At 47.7% G+C, this 25,524-nt stretch overlaps 1 protein-coding gene across 2 annotated transcripts in view; it reads right to left on the reverse strand.

Moving 5' to 3' along the window:
• Positions 1 to 298: 298 nt before the first annotated feature.
• Ankrd33b (ankyrin repeat domain 33B) overlaps positions 299 to 25,524 on the reverse strand; it is a 63,898-nt gene continuing 38,672 nt past the window's right edge. For both annotated transcript variants that reach the window (XM_035439158.1, XM_027400071.2), the window contains exons 2-4: positions 22,767 to 22,896; positions 8,436 to 8,576; positions 299 to 1,468 (exon numbers count right to left, since the gene is read on the reverse strand). In XM_035439158.1, coding sequence (XP_035295049.1) covers positions 636 to 1,468; positions 8,436 to 8,576; positions 22,767 to 22,896 — 1,104 coding nt within the window. In that variant the 3' untranslated portion in view covers positions 299 to 635. The remainder of the gene's footprint in view (positions 1,469 to 8,435; positions 8,577 to 22,766; positions 22,897 to 25,524) is intronic.

A 25,524-nucleotide genomic window follows, 5' to 3' on the forward strand; every position in this document is an offset into this window, starting at 1 on the left:
TCGACCATTTTGAATATAAGTCAGTTCCTTCATCAAGTAGAAACAGGCATTTGGCATCACTCAAGTTAATAGGAAAAGCCAGTGCACAGGTGTGTCCATGGGACAAGAGAAGGCAAAAGCCAGAACAAAATGGCAAATGGGGAGAGTCCCATGAGTTCTGTGTAATTCACACAGTCATTACAAGTATTTATTGCTAGAGACAGCATTTTAAACAAAGGGTCTCCAAACACAAGTATTAAAACTGCCTTAATTACAAAGAGCCTGCCACTTGTAAAATGCTGCAATTTTTCATAAATAACAAAATACAAAAGTATGAGAAAATGCCCTTTGATAAATTAGGTTTTTTAATCTTTAATTGGGGTCATTTAAGGGGTGACCTCTAGGTAAACTGCCTTTGGGTGTATAGATTGCTCAGGGAACTAGTTTTAAGCAAAACCATCCGTACTCTTTTCAATTCTTCCTCGGGAGCAATGTGGAGGAAAGGAGACCCAGAGGCTGTGTGATGCAACATGCACCCCATGGCAGAAAGAGTCACCCCTCTCTGTGGTGCTGTCTACACCACCCGTAGCCTCTTAACTGTATCCCGGCGCTGCCTCCTGACACCAGGCACACACGTGGTGGGCATCATGGCCCCTTCACGTCCTTTTTCTCCAGCGTGGCGCCCGTTTTTCCTTCTGAACCTCTGCCTGACGTTTCTTCTCTGCCTCCTCCGCCTTCCTCTTCTCCTCCTTGGCCTCCTTGTACCGCCACTTGGGGATCTGCAGGTATATGCTGTCCTTGGTGTTGCCCTTGGACGCTGCGCGCTCAGGCTGGAAGGTGGGGGCAGGGGCCTTACTGATGCGCACTCTGGGGACCACCACGCCTGGCCGCACGCTGCTCCTCCGCAGCAACTGCAAGGGTAGGAGGCTGGCCTTCCGAGAGACAGGGGCAGGGGTGGATCCTGGTGCCCCAGAGGACTGGGACGACCAGGGGCTGGCTCTGGGGGTCTCCAAAGTCTGTAATTGTGGCTCAAAGCCCTCTACCTTGTTGCTATCCTGAGCATTGGTGTTCTGGTTCCTCCTAGCTGCTAGGATTTCCTGCACTGCTAGGCGTCGCTTCCCCACACAGGGAGGGTTCTCTGGGCACACAGTCTGGCAGACAACAGCAACAGCGGGGCTATACAGGCTTGTGGTCATGCTAACCATATGATCAAGGACACCTCCATCCTGCAGGCTCTGGCCTGAGCGGGAGGTCAGAGTGGTCCGCAGGAACTCGGTGAATCTCTGAAAGCAGTTTTTGGAGCCAACAGTTTTCAAGAGCGTCTCAGCCGGAAGCGGCAATTCCAGCTTGTACTTGTCCCCAAACTGCTCTGGGCAGGGTCGTTCCATCAGCCTCTGCATGACACGAACAGCCTCCACTCGGCCAGTGAATGCAGCCCACTCCTGTGGTGTCATCCCACGATGGGGATCCCTCGCTTGAACATCTGCCCCTGAAAAACAAAAACGCACATGCAGAAGTGGGCCAGGATGAGCTTCCACAGTCAATGAACGGTGGCAGAATTTGGGACAGTCAAGCTGGTTAATTTTGTATTCACTTGGCTAGGCCAGAGTACCCAGTGGTTTGACCAAATCCCAAGCTGGGCACAACACTGGAGAGATTGGACTCAAAGCCAGAAGGGTTACTTTCTGGTTACTAATACAGCGAGCCTCATCCGATCAGCTGCAGGCTGTAAGAGCAAGGACAGGTTTCCCGGAACAGCCGCTCCAGACTGCACACCTTCTACAAATTTCAGAGTCCTGAATGGCCATGATTGCATCTGATTCTTTAAACGAACCGCTCCTCTACTTACGTGTCCTGTGGGCCGATTCTTTAGAGGTTCTCCAGGCACATATCCCTATCTTCCTGGAAAATCTCTACTCCGAATCCCCTTTCCCAAAAGACACTGAAGACTTAAACCCCAGCCTCAGCTAAGATCTCACACATTCCAACTTCTGCCTACAGAAATGGATGTGGAATCGACGTTCAGTTCATCTTGGTCCAATCTCAGCCCAACGTAGTTAAAAATCATGCAGGAGTTCAAGTCCCATTACTCTCCAATGGCAAAGCATCCAGGAGAATGAGGGCAATTACCTAGCCTGTGAATTCTCCAGGGACCCAGCCAGTTGGAGCATCTCCATTTGCATCTCAAACAGACCCACCTGTCTAACATGGTGGCTGATCAGTTGTTCTGAGCCAAGAGTATGGGGCTCAGCCACTTCCCTGCCCTGAAGGCCCACAGCAGCCTTGTGGCTGGGAAGACCACCTCCCTAAACTCACCTACTGAAAGCCTGAGTCCTGCGACACATTAAAAGAATACCAGTCTTAGGAAAGTGGCAATTATTTGGAACTGGAATTCAGGAGGAACTCATTAGCTGGAGCACAATTTATAAACTAGCGAAAATGAAAAGGGGGCAGTAAAAGTGCCACTGCAAAAATAGATGACACATTAAACCTTAATTAATTGCATGTCACTTTAAAAGGGAACAAACTGCAAAATTAAAACTTTAATGAACACTGCATGAAAGAGACATTTTTCAAATGTTAATGAAAAACGAAAGGAATGGCTGTCCAGAGCTTAGCAGTCTTCCTGCCACCTTTTAACATGATCAGAAAACAAACACTATAAATCAAGAAGACCAGCCAATCCTACTTTAGCAGCCCCGAACCCCGAGTCACCATGCTCCAAGTAATAACTCACTTCCCTCAGGAAACTGCTGCCAAGGATAACAGCAACTGAACTATGAGTGATGAGTACAGCTGTCCCTGGTCTCCCTTGACAAGAGATTGGGTCCAAGACCTCCAGTGGATACCAAATTCTGGAGTGGCTCAGGTCCCACATATAAAATGGTACATTTGCATAGAACCTATGCACATTACCCTACATACTGATACACTGAAACCTCTCCTGATTACCCATAATCCTAACTCAAATACAATGCTATCATTGTCACGTTGTGTTTAGGGGATGGGAACAAAAAAGACCTGTGCATGGGTGGGTGGGTGGGTGGTGTGTGTGTGTGTGTGTGTGTGTGTGTGTGTGTGTGTGTGTGTCTGTGTCTGAACCCACAGACACAGAATCTAAGACATGGAGCTGGAAGAACGTGTTACAGCCCTGGGGATTGAATCTAGGAACTTGCACATACCAGGCAGGCAAATGCTCTAGAAGATGATGTAGAAGAATCCTAGAAGATGGTTCGCACTTTACACTGCTACCTTGCACAGAGTGACAAGAGCTTGGGAAATGCTGCTGCACCCATGGTCCTTACAGTGAATCATCAGTGCCCCACTCCCAGCCACTCTTTGCCCTTTGAAAAAAACTGGAGATATGACTTGGGCTCTCACTGTTGTGTCTACTGGCTGCCATGCTGTGCACTGCCATGTTGCCTATACAAAGTGCTTCACTACACTCAAGGCAGCACTATATTCAACCATATAGAATAAATACATCATGATTACACTAACTTAAGGTTGCTCAATGTTGAAAGTACTAGAATTTTTAACTAGTATTTCTTTGTTAAGGGGCTAGCCTATGCACTGTGGGATTCTAACAACATCTCTGGTCTCTAAAAGATGCCAGAAAGTAATCCATTGGTTATGAGAGCCAAACTCTTCTTTGGCCATTTTCAAATACCATCTAGGAGACAACATTGCCCTATCTCAGAATCGCTGGTCTAACCTAAGGACTATGGTCCTGTCCTGTCCCCCATCCATCCAGCCTCCTATGTCCCAGTGAGCCAGACCTGATCAGTGAACCCTAATGAGTTGTTTGCCTCCTGTTGCTGTTGATCCCTACCTGAAACACAGATCAGGTCTGGTGACTCCAAAAGAACCCCTGTGTCAAATGGATCTGGCGAGATGGTGCAGTGATCATGAAGACCTCAACGGACCCCAACCCATGTAAAAAGCCAGGCACTAGGCATGTTAGAGTGCACCTGGAATCCCAGTGCTGGGGAGGCAAAGACAGGGGGATCCCTGGAGCTCACTGGCCAGCCATTCTAGCTGAGTGAGAAAGCTCCAGGTTCCCCAAGTAACCCTGAACATCAACCCCTGGCCTCCAACACACATTCACATTCACATACCAATATGCACACATGTATGAATACATACCCACACACCAACATGCATACATTATGTGCGCGTGCGCGCGCGCGCGCGCACACACACACACACACACACACACACACACACACACACACACACACACCAATATGCACACATGTATGAACACACACACAGAGATCAACAAACTAAGGAGACAAAAGAAAAGAAGCAGGGTCTACGGTGTCATGGAACCTAGGTCAACTCTGAATAGGATCTGCTGACCCCATGGTTTCTAATGAGCTGAGAGAAACATGTCTGCCTTCTTTAAATCATCCCCAGGATGGGATTTTTTTTTTTGTTTGTTTGTTTGTTTGTTTGTTTGTTTTTGTTACTGGAACCATCCCAAGCAGGTGCTAAAGAGAACAGGTGGATCTTCTACCACTCAGGCTCAGAGCCATGAAGGCCCAGGCCCTGACGGCCTATGAGAGAGAGGGAGACAGCAGGAAGCAGAAATGCATCACTTCCCTTTTCTTTTCTGTCTCAGTAGCCACCCTTCATGCCATCTATCCTACAAAACCCAGCTCAGGCCTCCCTCCTGCCACTGCAGACCAGTTCCTGCAGTCATCACCATTGTGCCTGCTCTGACCCATAACCTAGGCCCTGAAAGCAGGGCCAACTGTGATGCAAAAGAGCCACCCTCCAACACAGCAGGTATGACAAGCTCCTGGGAGACTCAGCAAGCAGGAACCTGGCCCTCCTGGGACATCAGCAGGAGGATACATCTCACAGCCTACCTGGGCCTTCAGCTGGCATCCCTGGGGTGCCTAAGTCTCTCAGAGGCCAAGCTGCAGCCCAGTGGCCCACAGGGAACCCAGTCACTCTCACCTCCCTCCTCAAGGTGTTTCTTACAAGGGTCACATACTACAAAACCTACTCCCTGGGTCTTTTCAGTGGAGACTCCCTGCTTGTGGGCAGCTTCCTGGCTTGAAGAGGAAATTGCTGTCTTCCCTTATAAACTGAAAGCAACTTCTGTGTTGACACAAACCCCCTGGTTTTTGAGACGCATGTCATAAGGGCTTGTCTAAGATGAGAGCAAACATACAAGCAACCGTGTCTGCGGCCAGCTCCTCCCCTCCCTTTCAGTCTATTTTGTTCCCAGGAACCACAGTGGGATGCTAGGCTTCAACCTCATGTTGTTCTTTCCAGAGGCTGAGGCAATTACATCACACTTCAGGAATAAAGTGAACTGTTAAGCAAGTCTGGAACCTGGCAACCTCCATGGAAGGGAAAAAAAAAAATCACATCATTGACAGAGCCACTTATGGAAATAGACCTGTCACTTTGTTGCATTAATATTCCACCAGGTTAACAAGGTGCTGCATGTCCCTTTCTATTCTTATCAGAGTGGCTGGCATTATCAGGACTCTTGATCCCCAACAGCCACCAGGTCGGTTTACAGAATCGGCTGTACTCGTCATTAAATTCAAAGTTCTGATAATCCTAACGTTATTTTATTCTACCTGACAATGCAGATAAGGGCTGACATGTGCCTGTGGTTTGCCAACTGCAAAAAAATCTAAAGGGTTTAGGGGGTCAGCCAATTCAATCATTCATCATTCTAGGTGAAGTGGTTCCAACTGAATGTAATAAAATCGCAAGTCAGAAACTCAAATCTGGTGTTAAAAGCACCCAGGAACAAAGAATCCTGCATTCCACAAAATAAAAATCAGAACGAGATACATGTGTTTTGTGCTAATACATGGTATCGTATTGCCTTTTGCTTTTATAATAATTATAGGATGGCCATTCTGCAGTCTGCTACTGAACCACTGTCCTCCGATGTACGTAAGTGAACTCTATGCTGAGAGGTTAATTTCAAGAAAAACACAGGCAACTGGTACCTAGGAATATCTCCATTTTCTTAATACTGTTAAATTCAAATGGAAATAAAAAATCAAAATATCAGTGTAAACTTTTTAAACATCTCAACAGGCATCCTTACTGCTGTCTAACAAACCCAGGGAGGCCATTCACTTACATGCTGGTTTCTTTTAAGATACGTCTGCTATAAAAGGAAAATGAAGCTAAGAAGACAGGTGCAAACTGGAATATTCTAGAGGCTAAGTGTTCCAATCAAAGCTCCTCAGGGAGCTCAAATGCAACCTAAAGGAGGTGCAGTCCAGAATAGAGCAGGCCAGGAAGGAGGACTGTGTCCAGAAACAGAATGATCTCTTCCTCTTTTTTTTTTTTTAATCATATCCCACTTTAATTAATTGTATCTGTGGCTCTTGGTAGGAGACAATCACATCCTTGGGAGGAGGCGATCTCCACAGGCATTTTGGGGTGTCCCAACTGGAGGGTGCTACCAGCATATATGGTAAAAGAAAGTCATAAAAGCTGCTAATGCTCTACACATTGTCAAGATGGCCTCCACAAGGATTAAGCCAGACCTACATGTCACTAGTGTCAAAAAGTGCTTATTAGCACAAATACCTCATCTCAAGGATAGTTTTTAAAAAGAAAAACATGCTCTATTTTTTATTCATTCACAAATAACTCCTGATCGGGTCAATGTATTAAGAATGAAAAAGCTGATTGTAACCAGCACATACCAGCAGGCAGCTTCCTCTCATGAACAAAATCCGACCAACTTCCTGTGATAAGGCTGTCATCAGTCCCCTATCATTGTCTGAGGCCCAGAGAGGAAAGTGACAGGTCCCTGGAAAGGTAAGGAGCAGGCTGCACAGGTAGCTGCACCCCTTACTGGCTTTGGACTTGTTTCTGCTGCATTCTAAAGAATACAAACAACAATGCCATGTGCTCCTGATGATTATTCTAGACTTCAGTGGAGAGGAGAAGTTCAGAAGTGGTTGTGGGGATCAATGGAGAAAAGTTGAGAGACCTTTGTAAGCAAACAGCAGACGGGAGGACTCTCTTTTCTTGAGGTTCATCAATGAAGAGGTCAATCCCAAGGACTTTCTCATGGAGGTTCATCAATGAAGAGGTCAGTCCCAAAGACTTTCTCATGGGTTCATCAATGAAGAGGTCAGTCCCAAGGACTTTCTCATGGGTTCATCAATGAAGAGGTCAGCCACAGGGACTTTCTCATGGATTCATCAATGAAGAGGTCAGTCCCAAGGACTTTCTCATGGGTTCATCAATGAAGAGGTCAGTCCCAAGGACTTTCTCATGGGTTCATCAATGAAGAGGTCAGTCCCAAGGACTTTCTCATGGGTTCATCAATGAAGAGGTCAGTCCTAAGGACTTTCTCATTGGGGTTCATCAAATATCTACAAAGTGCTATCATATTCATCCTGGGGGTGGGGGAGGAAGGTGAGGACAGGGAAGTACTTGGGATGTCAAGGAAGATATGCAAAACAACTGTGCAGTCTTGCAGATCCAGCTTCGGCCTGAGGATATCCAGCCATGGAGGCTCTGCAGGAGCAGCCCATCCCTACCTGTCCCCATCACCTGTGTCATCTTCACAACTGCAGTCCTTAAAACACAGGCAAGGCTAGAATGAACACTTTTTAGGCACATGTGTGTCCAGGTGAATATGCTCATGTACCTAAGGAGCTAGGCACGTGGAGGCCCAAAGCTGACATCAGGAATCTTCCGTGAGTACCTCTGCCTTGTCCTGGAGTGCATTCATTCAGCTAGTCTAGCTAGACAGCCTGTTCCTGAGATCCCCTTATCATTTTCATCTTCCCAGTGTGGAGCCATGTCCACTGAGCTTTTATGTGGGTTCTCAGAATCCTGATTTCAGTCCTCGGGCACGAGGGGCATCAGTCTACCCACTCAGCTATCTGCCCGGCCCCCAGAATATATGCTCTTGAAGAATAAGTCTGAGCACATCTAGAGAGTCAGTAGACAGACAGACAGACAGACAGACAGATAGATGAGGGAGCAGGGAGCAATGGGAGTTTCAGGGAATGGCCAGTGCTGTGGTCAATCCTCATTGGCCAGCCCTGAAGTCGTGTGCTTTGGACTTCTTTTTCCAGAGGTAGACAAGCTCTCACATATCTCAGGCTGGCCTTAGACTTGGTATGTAACTGAGGATGGCTTTGAACTCCTTATCCTCCTGCCTCTGCATCGTGAGTGCTGGGGCATCGCCACACACAGTTTTGCATTATGCTAGGATTGAGTCCCAGGGTTCTGTGTATGCTGGACAAGCATTCTGCTGACTGAGCTATATACCCCAGCTTACTTTTGACATTTCAAAGAAACTCAACCACACAGCTCAAAAGAGCAAAACAAATCTATTCCTTGCTGCCACTGTTTCCGTTAAGTGGCATGGGTCTATTTAATATGCTTCTTTAAAAGAACCACCTTGGTATTTCTAGAGCTTAGAGACTACACTGGACAGGTGGACTTACCTGCCAGCATCAGGGCTCGCACACATTCTGTTCTGCCCTGCATGGCAGCTTTCATGAGGGCAGTGAAGCCGAATATGTTCCGCCTTTCTAGGTCCAGGCCAGGGAAATAATTGAGCAAGTAGTTGGTGATGGTGGCATGTCCTGAAAGAGAATGACATATGCATGTAGATTCATGTACCCACACAGGTGATGGCAGAGAAAGAAACTGCTCATCATCAACCATGTCGGCTGTCACTTATGTGTGCGCTCTTTAAATCCCTAACACCATTTTCCTGGACACAGGGAGCACAGGACAGTGGGAGAGACTGCTCAGAACATTCAGTAAAGTTCACTTGTGGCCCTTCAGTCTCCCTCTGGGGAGGCAGGGCAGAGGTGGGGCAGAGTTCACTTCAGTCTCCCTCTGGGGAGGCAGGGCAGAGGCAGGGCAGAGTTCACTTCCCCACAGTCAGGGGGTAGTCAACTCCCAGCAGGAGTCACCGGGCAAGCAGAAGCTAGGCTGCAAATGAGCCTGGGAAACATTTCTAAATACCAGCTTCAGTGGGGAAACACATCAAAGCAAGACTGTATTATGGTAGCATCTTGCTTTGCCAGTGAACTTGTGGTGGTGGCCGTACTCTATGGACCTATGGACATGGCTTTGGGTATTCCGATGTGACCCCTCATAAGGTAGAGGAGGGGCTGGCTTATGCTCTTGGTTTGCAGTGAGAGCATCCAAAGGACAGAGACTATATCTTCTGGAGCAGAAAGACCTCGGCCGTTATTTACTCTGACCTGTGTAAGCGCCTCCCTAATAAACACCTAATTATCATTTATCATGGGTCTGGTGGACTCATTTAAACCCCGCCTTCAATGTGTCTTAATTCAGGCTGGGTACCTCTGGTCTCTGGTTACCATTTAAAATATATTGTATTTCTCCTTCCCCCTGCCACCCCGCAACCCACTCCACACTACCTCATGCATGCGCGCGCGCACACACCCGCACACACACACAGCCCTAAAACCTGAACAGGTGAAAACCAACACTTAAGAACACAGAAATTCTCTTTCTCGCCTTGCTCCTCACAAACAGAATATGGTTTCTGCTCCTTCCCAGGGCTTTTAAATGCCAGGCACTCACGTTAGGGACCTCTTGGCAAGGTTCACATGAGCAGCAGGAACCCAACTATGTGCACAGCAGAGATGGCTGCTGAATCTACCTCCCCAACTACTCTCGGACAACTAGCCCACCCTTCCTAGTCCTTCTGTGATTGAATCCTCCCCACCCACCCTCAGTGATCAAATCAGGGCCCTGGTTACAGCAGTCTTGTTGCTGGGTAGCCACACTGGCGCTGGCTTGCATACTACAGTTTGGCTAGCAGTATTCTTGGCCTTCACCCCTAGAACACTAACACACCACTCCTCCCCAGCCCTTGACAACCAAGAAAGTATCTAGATGTTACCTCACACTCCCTGAAGGGGGCTATGCAAGATCACTCCCATTGTTTCCTTTGTCCACCTCCCTGTGTTCATGTGCGCCCCTCCCCTTTGCTTCCATCTCCAACCTGACCCTGCAGAAGATGGCCAGCAAGCCTTGGGCAAAATGCAGAATTCCCTCTTCCTCTGTCCTGGGAGAAGCTTCCGGTGCCCAGAGCCATCCCACTCTTATGCAGGTCAGGCTGTCTAAGTCTCCATGTTCAACCTACTCTATCCATGCCCCTTTCAACTCTACCATCAGTCCCATAGGTATGGGGGCTTGGGGCATTCCCATCCTCTCTGTACCTTACTTTATGCCATCCTTCCCTTTACCTTTACACATATGGAAGTCAGACCCCTGTGGCCCAGAGTCCCCTTCCCAGCATGATTCCTGGGCAGAAGTTGAATAGGTGGTATGACATAGGACCTTGTGCCAAGGAACACTTGGGAGGCTCTCCTGCTCGCTGCAGACTGACAAGTCTGAAGCTGGTGGCAGCTCTGAGAATCCATCTCCCTGCTGTGGCTGCAAGCACAGCAAATCAGGTTTCAGGATGGAGATAGAAGGCAAAGGGGTACATATGTCCTTGGGCTTCATCCCCTTCCCCAGTCATCCCACTATGTGAGCACAATATTAAATCCACCCCATACACTGAAGATCTTCAGTCAGCCCAACCACACCCAAGTAACAGATATCTGGGCTACAACCTCCGTGATCCCTTGCGAGGAACATTATATACTCCAGGCTGCTGTCCACGCTATCCAAATTCAATCCTTGGGGTTGACCTGTCACCAACTTAAAAGTTAAAACAAATAAGCCACATAGAGCAGAGTTCTGAGTCATAAGAAGCAGGACTTGGGCTCACCACTGAGCTCAGCCACCACTCTACAAAGGGGGTCAGAGCCTGGCTGACTGTTAAGAAGCCAACAAGACCAGGCTGTGGCTCCAGGCTATGTAACACACAGGTTCCAAATTGCTGATGGTGCTTTCTGGACTCACTGACCTCTTGGCCTCCTCTGTGTAAGGGGGTCAGGATGAAGCCAGCGGTCAAGAGCCCATGGTGGTAGGGTTGTAGAAGACAGACCTTTGATCTCAAGTGAGCTTGTGTTCCGCTTGAATGCTTGCCACACCAGTCAGGTTTAGACCGGGTCTCAGTGAAACGAATTGCGATTTGTTTCGATCGTTTTCTTTAAAGGTGTGACACTGCATGTCAGTCACAATTTGCAGATGTTGTTTGTACACAATCACACACACGCGTGCTCACACATGCACTGTGTATTTATATTAAACACACAATCTTTTTACTGCAAGGGAACCCAGACACTGAAATCTGGTTTGAGTCTAACCCAACTTACACATAGGAGTTGGTTCCATCTTAAGGGCAGGCTCACCACAGAGACTCCCTACTCACCAGTGAGCCTCACCCTGCCCAAGAAAAGAGCACAAGTGGTGACCACATAACTAAGAGATCACCACTATACTCAAGAGAGCTTGCTCTAAAACTACTAGAGTTCAATTCCCAGACCTGCCCCTCAAAATTCCAAGTGTGTCTATAAAAATGGGACATAGTATCACTGCACAATTACAAATGGCACATCAGGGAAAGTGTGCAGAAAGTTCCCAGCAAAACAAGATAAATAGAAAATGTCAGGGGCACACTGATTCCCCCAGCACATGGGAGGCAGAGGCAGAATGATTGAGGCAGAAGCTTGAGCTCATCCCAGCTTTTTTTTTTTTTTTAAAGACTAGGTATTGAGTATTGTTGGTTTAGAGTACCTTCTACTTTTTTTCTTTTTTTTAATTTATTTATTATATATATATATAGTCTTCTGCCTGCACGCCAGCAGAGGGTACCAAATCTCATTCAAGGTGGTTGTGAGCCACCATGTGGTTGCCAGGAATTGAACTCATGGCTCAGCAGTTAAGAGCACTGACTGTTCTTCCAGAGGTCCTGTCCAGAGGGACATCCAACAACACACCAGGACCTGTGTGCAAATCTATTATTAAGATCACCAAACACAGGGGCAGGCTGAGAAAGTGTCACAGCCACACAGAGCCTACAGACACAGAAATGCAATATGGAATCCCAGGTGGATGGGAACCTGGAACAGAAAAGGGACATTAGAGGCCAACTGTAGTGGCCCATGCATGTAATCCCAGCATGGAAGAGGCAGAGGTAGGAGGACTGATGCAGACTCTAGGCTAGTCTATATAGCAAGCTCCAGGACAGCCAATGCTACATAGAAAACACTGTCTTGGGAATGGGGGGGGGGGTGAGCAAGAATGACAGTAGGGAACATTTAAGATCCTCACACTCACACAGCAGACATTTTAACAATGAACCATCATCTCCCCCAGCAAAAATAACACTAATCAAAGATGCCAACTTTCCTGTTCTACAGTAGTAACAACAGCAACGGCCATGATAACATAGTAACTAAAGATGCCAACCTGGGTTTGAGCCATCTGTGCCCACTTTCCTGGAATATCTAGCCATAATTTGCCTCTGCTCATCAATCGCACCCTCCTTGCAGACACATTCACACAAGATCACATGAATGGCCCAGGGTTCCTCACCCTGCCCCTTGCTGTGTGACATCATGGTTTCTGTGTCACAAGGAACTCAGCCCGTGGGATGTCTGCAGGTCAGAATCCAGCAGAAGCTCAAATGTACTAACCCAGACTCTCCTCATGGTGAGGCTTCTCCCCCTTAGGTCATTCCCCAGCTGTCTCATTGCTCCCAAAAGCAACAGGACAAGAATGCTAGTATAGCTGCCCTGGATAAAACGTCCAAGAACAGGGCCTCCAGCTTAACCACAGACATGAGCAATAAAATCAAGATCAGTGGCCCTCCAGCCTGTCCACAGAAGCATGCAGTAATAATGTTGGAAACTTGGCTCTACAGAGGCAGGGGAATCACTCAGCAGTAGCAAGCTGGCGTGCATGCTCAAGACTCTCATCTCTCTGTGGCTAGGGGATGGCTCTGCTGTTAAGAGTAAGTACTGCTCTTACAGAGGTCCTGAGTTCAGTTCCTAGCACCTTCATCTGGTGACCCACAACACTATGGTGACCCACAATCATGTTCTATGGGATCTAATGCCCTCTTCTGGCCTCCTTGGGCAACTACACATGTGTACACAGGTACACACACATAATTAAAAACAGAAACTGGGTATTTCCAACAAATGCAACAATGACCCTGTGGACCTGTCTTCACACACAGCCACCCTCCACTAACCACTACTCTCCTTTCAGTCCCATGCTTAGCTAAAACCGACACTCTTCCAGCTCTGGCTGAACCCTCTAAACAGCTCTCCATCAACACCTTGTGGTGAATTTAGTGGCTGTCCATTCTGTTACTTTACGCCCTCACAGCGTTGACCACTTCCCCATCCATCATTCACAGAACTGTCTTCCCATGATCACTCCAGAAGCTCACCCTCTGACCCACCTCTCTGCTTTTCTTGCTCCTGGAGAGTTGTGCTCCCCAGATGATGGACAAGCTCTCTCTCTGCATCCCACATGCTCTCCTCCTCCCATCATCTCCATGTTCCTTGTACTCTGTTATTTTCTCTAAATCTCCAACCCACATCAACTTCTGCCCTTTTTATAGTTTCTCACCTAAATTATCTGTCCCGGGTACTTATCCTGGGTGTCCCCAGCATTGCATCAAACCCCAAACATCTTCCATTCTGGTGCACTCCTCTCCCTGAGCCCTTCCTCATTGATGGATAGCACCAGACTTCTAAGCCAGAAGCCTGAGCTTGGTACCAAACCCTCCACATCTCCTACATGGCACAAGTTAGCAAATTCTGCAAATGCCCCCCTTCCCTGTCTTCCAACACGTCCCTTCTTTGCTTTTCCATGCCCATGTCTACCAACTGATCTGGGCTATGGTGTTTCCTCTGGCTGCAGCCACTCCTGTGGCTGACCTCCCTGGTTTCCCTGCTGCCCACTCTCCACCTACAGCATGTGGGGTCCAGGAAGAAGCCTCTCTGACCACAGCAACCACTCAAAACCCTCAGTGGCTTGTGCACCTCGGACAAGTTCACTTCTGTAGTGAGCAGCTCTTCTTCACCCTCTATGCCCCAACCACACCCCCTTCCTCCCCCTCCCTCCCCCAACCACACCCCTCCCTCCCAAACCCCACCCCCCCTCCCTCCCCAACCCCACCCCCTCCTCCCCCCAACCACAACCCCCTCCCCCAACCCCAACCCCATCCCCCCCCCCCCCCTCCCTCCCCAACCCATCCCCCTCCCTCCCCCCCCACCCAACCACAGACTTTCTCTGCTACCTGGTGACCTTTGTGTTATGGTTTGGGTTTTTTTTTTTTAAGCTTTTGCTTACACACACACACACACACACACACACACACACACACACACACTCTCACACACACTACTTTGATCACATTCTCCTCACACTTCCACTCACTTTTCTCACCCCTCCCCATTCCCATTAGTCCTCTTTGTTCCCTTAGCTCAGTGGTTCTCAACCTGCCTGATGCTGCGACCCTTTAACACAAATCTGCATGTTTAGAGACCCCCCCAACCATAAAATTATTTTGTTGCTGCTTCATAACTGTATGTTTGAGCTACTGTTATGAATTGTAATGTAAATATCTAACATACAGGATACCTGATATTTGACCCCTGTGGGGTCTCAACACACAGGTTGAAAACTACTGGTTTAGAGTTTTACTTCTAATTGGATGGTGTGTGTGTGTGTGTGTGTGTGCATGAGTGTATTGTGTGTACATGTTTATGTGTACGTGTGTATGTGTATGTGTGTGTGTGCATGAGTGTATTGTGTGCATGAGTGTGTATGTATGTGTGTATATATATGTGTATGTGTGTGTGTGTGTGTGTGTGTGTGTACATGACTATATAGCTGCTATATAGAATAAGGAATGACAATTGAGAAAAGACAAACAATATTTGTCTTTCTGGAAACTTGTCTCCAGCCATATCCATTTTCCTGCAAATAACTTCCTTCTTTATGGTTGAAAAAATCCATATGTATATATACCACATTTTTTTTTACACAGCCCAGCTGCTGAATTACCTAGATTACCTAGGTTTGTTCTGTAACTTCACTACTATGAATAGCGCCACCATAGACACGGATATGTAAGTATCTCTGAGATGTCTACACCTCTTCTGCTAACCCCCAGGAACTCTGTCTCTAACCTGTGGTCTCTGTACACACCCCACCCACAACACCCAGCTACCTGATGGACCGTCCTTTCAAACACTCCTTCCTCCCTGGTTTTGCAACAGGATTGAACCCAATGTGCCAAAGTGAGCCACAGCCCTCCAACTGGCTGTAGACTCCAGGCTCGTGACTACTCCCTTGGAAACAGCTCCCTTAGCAGACAATTCATGATCATCAAGCCATGAGCCCCACCGTTTAAGATTAAATGGCCGCCACAGTAATTAATTACCGACTCATTCAACATTGTCATAAACACCAATTACAGCTGAGTCTTGCTGTCACTAAGCACAGGGACAGGTGAAAAGATGTCTTCCTTCACTCAGAGCTGCTTTAGAAAGGGGAAGCTGTTGTCCACAGTCTTGTCTGGCTTGACTCACTGTAGTCTCTGGATCAGGCCAGTAGAGGGAGCTGGTGGCTTTGGAAATGCAGCATCCCACTAAGAGGACAGGGATTCCCTGGGAATTGCTACTAGAAGAGGGGAGATTGGAGGAAGGCAAGTTTCACTTCCTGTCTTCCAGGATCAAAGAGGAGAGGCTGGGAGTGCTCTGCCTGACTGCCCCTCAGGCACAGGGGTAGTGTGTTATAGGTACGACAGCTGGATTTGCTGGAAGAGGCAGGGCGGGGCTAGGAAAACAAAGGCTTGCCAAAATTCTAATCTTTTCGTTAAAACAGTAAGAGAGGAGGAGGGAGAAAAAGGGAGGGTGGGGAGGAAACAAGCACTGCCTGAAACTCAAGGTAAAACAAGACCCTGATGGTTGGAGGTGACAGATTGTTTTAAAAATAAAGGGCTGCCCTCACATGCATGAACACACACACTCTTAAATGTGTTTTACAAGCTGGGCGGTAGTGGCGCACGCTTTTGATCCCAGCTTGGGATGCAGAGGCAGAGGCAGGTGGATCTCTTTGAGTTCCACCTGCCTGGTCTGCAAGAGCTAGTTTCAGGACAGCCTCTAAAGCCACAGAGAAACCCTGTCTTGAAAAACCAAAAAAAGAAAACAAAACAAAAAATAAAAATGTGTTTCACAAATGAAGAGCTGGGCACAATGGAACGAGCCCATAATCCTGATTGCTCAGGAAGCTTTGATGGGACACCTGTTAAGTTGAAGGTCAGCTGGGCAATGCAGTGGGACCATGCCTCAAAAGGGCTGTGGACGTGGCTCAGTTACCCCCCTTCCCCCTGCTGTCCCTTAGTCCTCCACCTCCTAAGGGCATGGGAGCTGGAGAAATAGCTGAGTGTTAAGAGCACACGCTGCTCCCAGCACCCACGTCCGTCCGGCAGTTCTCAACCGCCACCATCTCAGCCCAGCAGCTTCATTTCTATTGTTTCAACAAAAGGCAATCTGGGGGAGAAAGGGTTTATTCAGCTGACAATTGTGGGTCACAGTCCATCACTGAGAGGAAGTCAAGACAGGAGTTCAAGCAGCCACTCACAGCACATCCGCAGTCAAGAGCAGAGAGAACACACACATGCTAGTTTCTACTTAGCTCACTTTCTCTACATGTATACACCCCAAAACCGATTCCCAGGGAATGGTGCCACCCACAGTGGACTGGGTCTTCCTCTATGAGTTAATGTAACCAAGACAATCCCCCACAGACATGCTTACAGGTCAACCTGATCTAGATAGTCCTCACTGAGGCTCTTGTCTCTGGCAATCCTGATCAGTGGTCAACCTTCCTAATGCTGCGACCCTGTAATACAGCTGTTGCAATTTCATAGCTGTAATTTTGCTACTGTTACGATTGGTGAATACCTGATATGCAAAATATCTGATATGTGACCCTGGTGAAAGGGTCATTTGACCCCAAAAGGCCATGCCCCTACAGGTTGAGAACCACTGTTTCAGCGTGTGTGAAAGTTGATGAAATTAACTGTTGCCCTAGTTCCTTACTTGACATCTGGGTGGGAAATGGAAGTGAGTCCCGCATACCATGAGGACTGTGCAAAGCTGTGAGAGTTCCATAGAAAGAGCTCCTAGCCAGACCAAGGGGAAAGGCTACAATCACAATCTCAACAGCTTTGTCCATCATGTACGGTGGTTTGAATGAGAATGGCCCCCACAGGCTCATATATTTGAATGCTGGACCACAGTTAGTACAACTGTTTGGGAAGGATTAGGAAGTGTGGCCTTATCGGAGGTGGTAAGTCACTGGGGACAAGCTCTGCAAGTTGCTAAGGACAGAGAAGAAAGAATGATGCTATAAAGCCTGACTTTGGATGGCATGGTTACCATGGTTACGTGGGGACCTGCAGAGTGCCGATTAGTAAAACAGTGGTAAAGGATGGAAAGGAGTTCTCTCTCTCTCTCTCTCTCTCTCTCTCTCTCTCTCTCACACACACACACACACACACACACACACACACACACACACACACACACAAACCATTTGTAGTGACTTTACTGCAAGCAGCAATTTCTAGATAGTGGCTGAAATAAAAAAACAAAAAACAAAAAACAAAACAAAAAACAAAAAAAAACAAGCAGATAAGAGGCCTCCTGCTTCCCAGGAAAACCACAACAGCCTCACTTTCTGGTTTTGCACTTGACATTTGCAGTGCCTCTGTGCCCCTCTAAAGTCATCTCGTGGGGGTCAGTGGTGCTGCCATGGGAGTGGTTTCTGGGGGATCCCCCCATGACATCTGCTAGGAGAACCTCTGGAACCCAGGCCTTCAGAGTGGGTCCCCTAATCAGGACACTAGCATACCTGACACTTGGTGACAGGCCCAGACTTGTTAAAACACAAACTCCTAGCACAGGGCCTGGCAGTCAGTGTTTTAAACAGCTCTATATTAACTGTGGGTGGATCAATCAACCCAGGTTCTACAGATGCAAGAGCCAGGCTGAGAATACACACCGTGGGACTGAGGCAGCCTTTGGCATTTCCAAAACAAACTAGGGAAAATCTTCAAACTGAGATGAAGAAAAAATGGGGGTGCTGGGAGCTCAGAGGTAGAGGGCTTGCCTAGTAAGTACATAGGAGGCCTTGGGTCACCCTCAGCACCATCAGGGCCGGGACTGGGGAGATGACCACCCTGCTAAGCAATTTGCAGAGCTAGAAGCCTGGGCTGGCAGAAGCATATGGGGGCCCGTGTGTGTGTGTGTGTGTGTGTGTGTGTGTGTGTGTGTGTGTGTGTGTGTGTGTGTGTGTGTGTGTGTGTGTGTGTAGAGGTGGGGGTGAATTGGGGTGGGCCCAAACAATACAGTCATATACAGAGTAGAGGAGCAAACTGGCTGTCAGGGTGCAGTAACAGAAGCCAGGGAAGAGAAAAACGCTGTTAAAACAAAAAAAGAAAGAATAAAGAATTGATTTTCTTTTTTATATCATAAAACCCTTATTTAGACACTGGGAACTAACTAGAGTTGCCTCCACTGGGCTGTCTAACAGACCATGGACCATATGTGGTCAAGAACAGCCACTAATGCAACCCAACACAAAACTACAGACTTACTAAAAACATTATGGGGGTTCTATTGTTGTTTTGTGTGGTTTGTATTTGGTTGGAGGGTTGGTGTTTCGTTGGTTGGTTTTGGTTTCTGTAACTAAGTTGGTCAGTGTCAGGTCCCAGTCCTCCGAGATGACAATTTTGCCTCAGCTAGGGCTGGACTCTGACCAGACAAACACTCAGCATTCCTCAAGAACCTTGTAAAATGGGTTTCTATTCGCCAGAAAAAAGCCACTACTTTCTTATCTGCTCCTACAGTCTCCCAACCTCCAGGGAAGGCATCTGGTTCTCTATTAACTCAAACACATGTCCAGCAGTTCCAAGCCCCACACTAGTTCCCAGGCTGTTCCAGTTAACCTGCTCTCCTCCTGCTGTAGCTTTACCCCCTTAAGAGACTGACAAGGCTTCTTCCCATCATTTTTGCTCTCCTCCCTGCTCTCATTACCCTGGCAACTGCCAGCCAGTCTCTCTCTCTGTCCCTAAAACGTAGCCATGGATGGGGTGATAACTAATCTCTGTTGTCAACTTGACTGATTTTGGAGTCACCTAGGAGACACACCCCAGGCTACGCTGTAAGGATGCTCCCAGAGAGCTATCTGGGGACAAAAGGCCCACCTTAAATGTGGGTAGCACCATTCTATTATGTAGACACCCTGAGTGAATTAAAAAGTGAGATGGGCATCAGCTGTGCACTTCCTGGCTGTGATGGCAGTGTGACCAGTGACCCAAGTCCCTGCCACCACAGCTAAAGCTACTCTCAACCCTATAACCCACACACACACTGTGATGGACTGCACCTTCAAACCACAGAGCTCACATAAATCCCTCCTTCCTGACGTTGCCTTTACCAAGTATTTTGTCACAGCGGGGAGAAGAGTAACTAATATGGGTAGTCAGCTAACACAAAAGGAAACCGGCAAAATTGCCGGCTGCCACCAGGTCGCTGGTACTTTTCTTTGAACGCTTCTGGATTTCTCACAGTAAACTCATTTGCCAGCCCAGGAGCGCTAATCAAAGCTGTGGGAACTGACATTAAAAAACAAAAATAAAAACAAACAGCAATGTGAGTACCATGAGGCATTTCCCACTGCAGAGAGGGGGCTGTGGGTTGAAGATGGACAGGCTGTTCCACCCCACAGGTGAGAGTAAATGCTGAGAACAAAACAGGCAGATGGGGATTCCAGAAGCAGCTGGAAACTGTCTCCTGAAGTAAACACACACCCAAGAGGAGCCCAAACAAGCGCAGAGGAGCTGAGACTGCAATAGCAAGTTTTTGTAGATTTTTAAAGGTTTGTTTATCAAACCTGAGTGTGTGTGTGTGTGTGTGTGTGTGTGTGTGTGTGTGTGTGTGTGTGTGTGTACGCACGCACATGCATGTGCACATGTCTGGTGCCCAATGCAGCCAGAAGACGGTGCCAGATCTCTTAGAATTGTAGTTAAAGACAGTTACAAGAAACCTTGTGGGTGCTGGAAACTGTATCTTTGTTTCCGGTGTCAAGCATGAAGGATGGGTGACATTTTCGTGTGTCAATAAACTATAAAAAGCAAGTGGGACTCCAACTACCCCCTACAACACCTGGGAGGGAAGACACTGGAGAGGGAGGGAGCGGCAGGCCAGGGGAGAAAAGCAGGAGGGAAGGGCAGGCGATATCATAACTCAATCAAGTTGTTGCTCATATGCATACACCAACCCAGAAACACTTCAATTAGGCAAGAACTCAGAGAGCATCCCTCAGGCATTGAACACTAACATGCAAATCGATCAGAAAAGAGATCTTCACATTCTCTCAATGTTGAGCTTGCCTTTGTCCATAGCCCTCACTACCCTTACCCTCCATCAACACCACACATTCCTGGTGCTATACCCTTCACCAGCCACTGGACCCTCCTTGTTGATTATTCCAGCATTTCAAACAGAACCAATGCTTCTCCAACTCCCCGCTTCTTACTTTTTCACTCTCCACAGTCAGCACTGGCCCCTGAGCAGACACCTGAAAGCCCAGACTCCTACCTCATCCATCACCCACAGCACCACCACTGACAGCTGTGGTCCAGGCACCGCTCTTCTCCCTCATGTCACTTGGGAGTCACCCTGCTGGACACTGGGTGTCCCAGCCCCTACTTTCCTCACAGGACTCTCCTGTCTTGTAGATATTGTTACTAAATCACATTTCCTACACCATCCCTGGTCCCCTCATTCCTGAGACCCATTCCTGCACCTCCATCCCAGCCCCAGGCTTTGAGACACATTAGCTAAGGTATTCTGAACCCTGGCCCTGAGTCCAGGCCAGATAAAATGTCCCTATTCCACACACAGCACACCCTTCCCCAATGCCTGAGCAGACAGTGCTGGGCTCTGTGTCTATTTCTTTGTCCTGTGAACTGGAGAATGACTCAAAGCAAACCGGCCCTTCACTTCTGAGTTCCACCTCTTCTACCGCCCTCTTGGGCCTCTGTGGGCACTGCAAGCAGGCAAAATACCCACACATCTAAAACAAAATAATTTAATTTTTTAGAATAGTGTTGTGTTGGCATATAACCTACACACATCGTCTTGTGTGCTTAAAGCATCTCCATATTACCTACAATAACTAATGTGGTATAAATATAAGTATTTTATTACACTGTATTTAAAGCAAATAACAAGGAAAAATGTCTATCTGTGTTTTAGTGCTGATATACTATTTTTATTTGAGTGGGTTTTATTGATGTTGATTCACTCAGAACCAAATCCATGGCCGTCTGCTTGGTTAGAAAAGCACTTTACCACTGAGCTATCTATGGCCCCTGTCCCAGATCCAGTTAAAACAATGTACTTTTTCCCCCCATTTTTTTATTTGAATTGGAAACAAGATTGTTTTACATGTCAATCCCAGTTCCTTCTCCCTCCCCTCCTCCCCCTACCACCTCCCCACAACTAAAACTCTACCTATCACATACCCTTTCTACTCCACAGGGAGGGTGAGGCCTTCCATAGGGGGTGTTCAGAGTCTGATATCCCAAAGGGCATATCCTTTGGGATAGGGCCTAGGCCTAGGCCCTCCCCTATGTGTCTTAACTCAGGGAGTATCCCTCTATGTGGAATGGGCTCCCAAAGTCCACACCTATGCTAGGGATAAATACTGATCTACTACAGAATGCCCCATGATTTCCAAGGCCTCTTCACTGACACCCAGGTTCTTGGGGTCTGGATCAGTCCCATGCTGGTTTCCCAGCTATCAGTCTGGGAACAGTGTATTTTCTAACCATGTTGAATCTGCAGATGGGGAATCTCAGGATACAAAGGGCCAAATGTGATCTGCAGAGGCTAAAAACGTAGGGAAAGATCAGATACATAACTGTTTGAGACAGTGTAAGCATTCACGTTAAAATGATTGAATGGAATATATATGTTTATTTATGTATTTGTTTGTATATTTAGTTATTTGAAGACAGGATTTCACATATTCCAAGCTAACCTCTAACTCCAGACACAGCCAAGGATGACCTTATGACCCTAAGCTTCTGGTCCCACGGCAGCCACACTTCCTGAGTGCTGACATCACAGCTGAGACCATGCCTGGCTTGGGCAGTACTGGAGATGGAACCGGGGGCATTCAGCACACTAGGCAAGCATTCTACTAATGGAGATACATCCCAGTTCTCTGAACGCAGTGCAAGCAAACCTCTGGGAGTAAAAGTGCATTTGGTAATGGTGCTACTGTATTCATTCGCTTCCAGAGATGACCGTGAAATGTACTTGGAACCACATTCACACGCACGCCTCTTACTAATTTTGTCTCACTCTGGTACATGAATTCTCCACAGCTCAGAGAGCTGTCCCTGGCGTTTCTTTATAGGTAAAGTGCAAGGTCACCTTTTCAATGTACATAGTTATATAACTGTCAGCAAAGCCTGTGACTATGACTCCTGCCCACCGGCACCGTGCCATCCAGTCTTGGAGGGTATTGGTGTTCTGAGTGGCAGGAAAGCCTGCCTTCCTACGGTAGCTATGTAGTGGAGAGACACTTGCTGGTGGCGGCTCCATTCTGAATCCTGCCTGAGTGGGTAAACGTGTTGCTCCAAGAGCACAGAGAGAATGTGTGCTCCTGCATGCCAGTCAGCACCCTCCTGGCACCTGCTACTAGCACACCCAATTCCATCTTCATGGCACACATTCAAGAGCCACAGGAGCCCATACCGCCCAGCGGCAGCACCCGAGGAGATGAAGGCCAGCTCTTACCTGCCTGTGCAGCAGTGATAAGGGCCGTGTTCCCTTCGCTGTCCTGCCAGTTGACGTCAACATGGGGGCACTCCGCTAAGGCCACCACAGTATCCACAAAGCCATGGTAGCAGGCAACAATGAGGCCAGTCTAGAAATGAAGAGGGGAAATGGGTCAGAGGCACACAGCCCAGGCATCACCAGTGAGCTCTGGGAACCCTGGGGGGAGGGGGATGGACTGTCCTCCTGGAAGCTGGAGGGGAGGCAGCAAGGACCACAAGTCCCCAGTTCTCACAGTTTCAACTTTTAGGACAACCACTTACTTATCTGCAAATGAGCAGAGCCCATCCCCATGAGGCACAATGTGCAGGGACATCAATGAATGGCTAGATCTCTGCCCTCAGAACTGTTTTCCTCTGATGGCACACACACATACACACACACACACACACATGCATACACACACCATCAAAACACATTGGAGGTTATATAGGAGAAAGGACCCTAAAGGGAGGGATGGGAGATGGGAGAGAAGAAAATAGGAAAGACAAATATTGCTTATTTTCTCATATGCAGAATCTATCTGTATACAGGTTACAATAGCATTCATTAAAAATATTTTATGATTTCAGTTGGGCGTTGGTGGCGCACACCTTTAATCCCAGCACTCGGGAGGCAGAGGCAGGCGGATCTCTGAGTTGGAGGCTAGCCTGGTCTCCAGAGCCAGTGCCAGGATAGGCTCCAAAGCTACACAGAGAAACCCTGTCTCAAAAAATCAAAAAAAAAATTATGATTTCAGACCTGAAAGCAGAAGGCAGACCACTTGTAGGGTCAGAAAGAACCAGTAGAAGGAGAAGCAGGGAAAGATTGCTCTTGGCTCTGGCTAGTGGCAGGGGAATTGGGAGGCACATTGTGATGCTTGGAGGGGAAAGGCTGTTGCTGAACCCTGAGGAAGGTGTTCCTTCCCCCAAGAAAGGTGAAGACACAGAGCCCAGGCTGCCAGGTGCAGTGTGAGCAGCTGCATCAGCCTTCCTGCCTGGATGGTTCTGGACTTTTGTCTTCGCTGGTGCTTAGGGAGGTAATAGCCAACACTAATTAGAAATGGATGTTGTTCAAGTGCTCTTAACACTCTTGGCTCCATCCACTGGGCCACCATGATGCTAGAGTCACCATCAGGCCTATGCTATACCCTCAGAGGTCTGTGACTCCCAAAGAAAGGACTCCAGTTTTGGAACTCAGAGATAATCTCTCAAGTGTCTGAGGAATTACAAATCCGTGGCTTAGTTCTGTCAGCAGATCAAATCAGAAGTAGACTACAGGAGCAGGGATTCCATGCTGCCTTCTGAACATGTGTAAGCAAAATATCTAGGCATAGCATCTTACACACACACACACACACACACACACACACACACACACACACACACACACACACTTTCAAAAAATGTGTTGGGTCTATGACTCAAGAAAGCACAAATATGAGATCCAATGCAAGGATCTAACTCTTCGTCCCCAAAGGCTTTACCTGGAGGGCCTGATTCTATAGACAGACTGCCTTTGTCTTCCTTCAAGTCACCTATGGACTCCTAACCCACAGTATGATGACATTAGAAGGTGGAACCTTTGAGGATGGCACTATCATGAATGGGGCTAGTGCCTACAGAATAGGGACTTCAGACAACTCTCCAGAAGTTTTCCCAGCATAAGAAGGTGGCCATCCGAGACCTGAAGAGGCTTGTGCTCAGCAGAACTGAGCCCCCCTAAAATCCTGACCTCTGGCTTCCACAGACTACAAAACTGAAAAGGAAGAAATTTCCATCATTTGTTAAGTCACATCGTCTACAATGTTTTGTTACAGCTATCTCGGGCAACCAAAACACTTCTAATAGCAAATATGCAGGGTTGCCTTCTCTGACACACAGACTGACAGTCACCTAATCCAGGCTCTCGGGAGCCAAGTTTGATGATTGAGCCTGTTTCGGCACAGCTAATGCATGCTCTCTTCTGCATGTGTGTGCCAAGGTTAAGTTCAGAGCAATCCCACAGTGGCCCAGAGCTGCTACAACAAAAATGTCACGTCTGAGTCGGCGTGGTGGCATATTCCTGTGCCTCAGGGGGCGGAGGCAGCAAGATCTCAAACACAAAGCCAGCTTGAGCCAAACTGATTCAAAGCTACAGGAAAAGAATGATTTTTCATAAGGTGCCGTTTCCAGTTATCACAGTAAGTTGTCCTGCCAAAAGGATATTAGATCATGTGTCCACATGTCTCAAGCTCTAAGGAGTAATATTGGTGTTTTAAACTGACATCCATCTCATACGATCCACTCCATAAAGATAGCCCAATACTCTCTGGCTGACTGGGTTTTGAAATAGGTTGCCCAAACATAAAGTAAAAATTTTTTCAGCTCTTTCATTTTAAAAAGAAAGCACAGAGCACTGCAGGAGGGCTAAATGAGCAAGATGCTGGAGTTGGCAGTTTTCCTGCCAACCTGGTCACTGCACCGACTTCTCTGTCCTCCTCTCTCAATTGTCAGCTCAGCTCATGGTTGCACAAATAAGCCAGAATGCTCCCAGCACCACCTGGAAACACCTGAACTCATCCTGAACATCTCTGAGTGGAAGCATTGCTCTAGCATGTGGCAATTTCCTGACTTAGAAATAAGATGTACTGAACATACTGTAACTTCCTCTTTATTTATCATGTGTGTATGTGCGTGCATGCACATACGTGTGCGCACGCGCGCGCGCGCGCGCGCGCGCACACACACACACACACACA

Source organism: Cricetulus griseus, chromosome 2 (genome assembly GCF_003668045.3).
Source record: "Cricetulus griseus strain 17A/GY chromosome 2, alternate assembly CriGri-PICRH-1.0, whole genome shotgun sequence".
Taxonomy (NCBI): domain Eukaryota; kingdom Metazoa; phylum Chordata; class Mammalia; order Rodentia; family Cricetidae; genus Cricetulus; species Cricetulus griseus.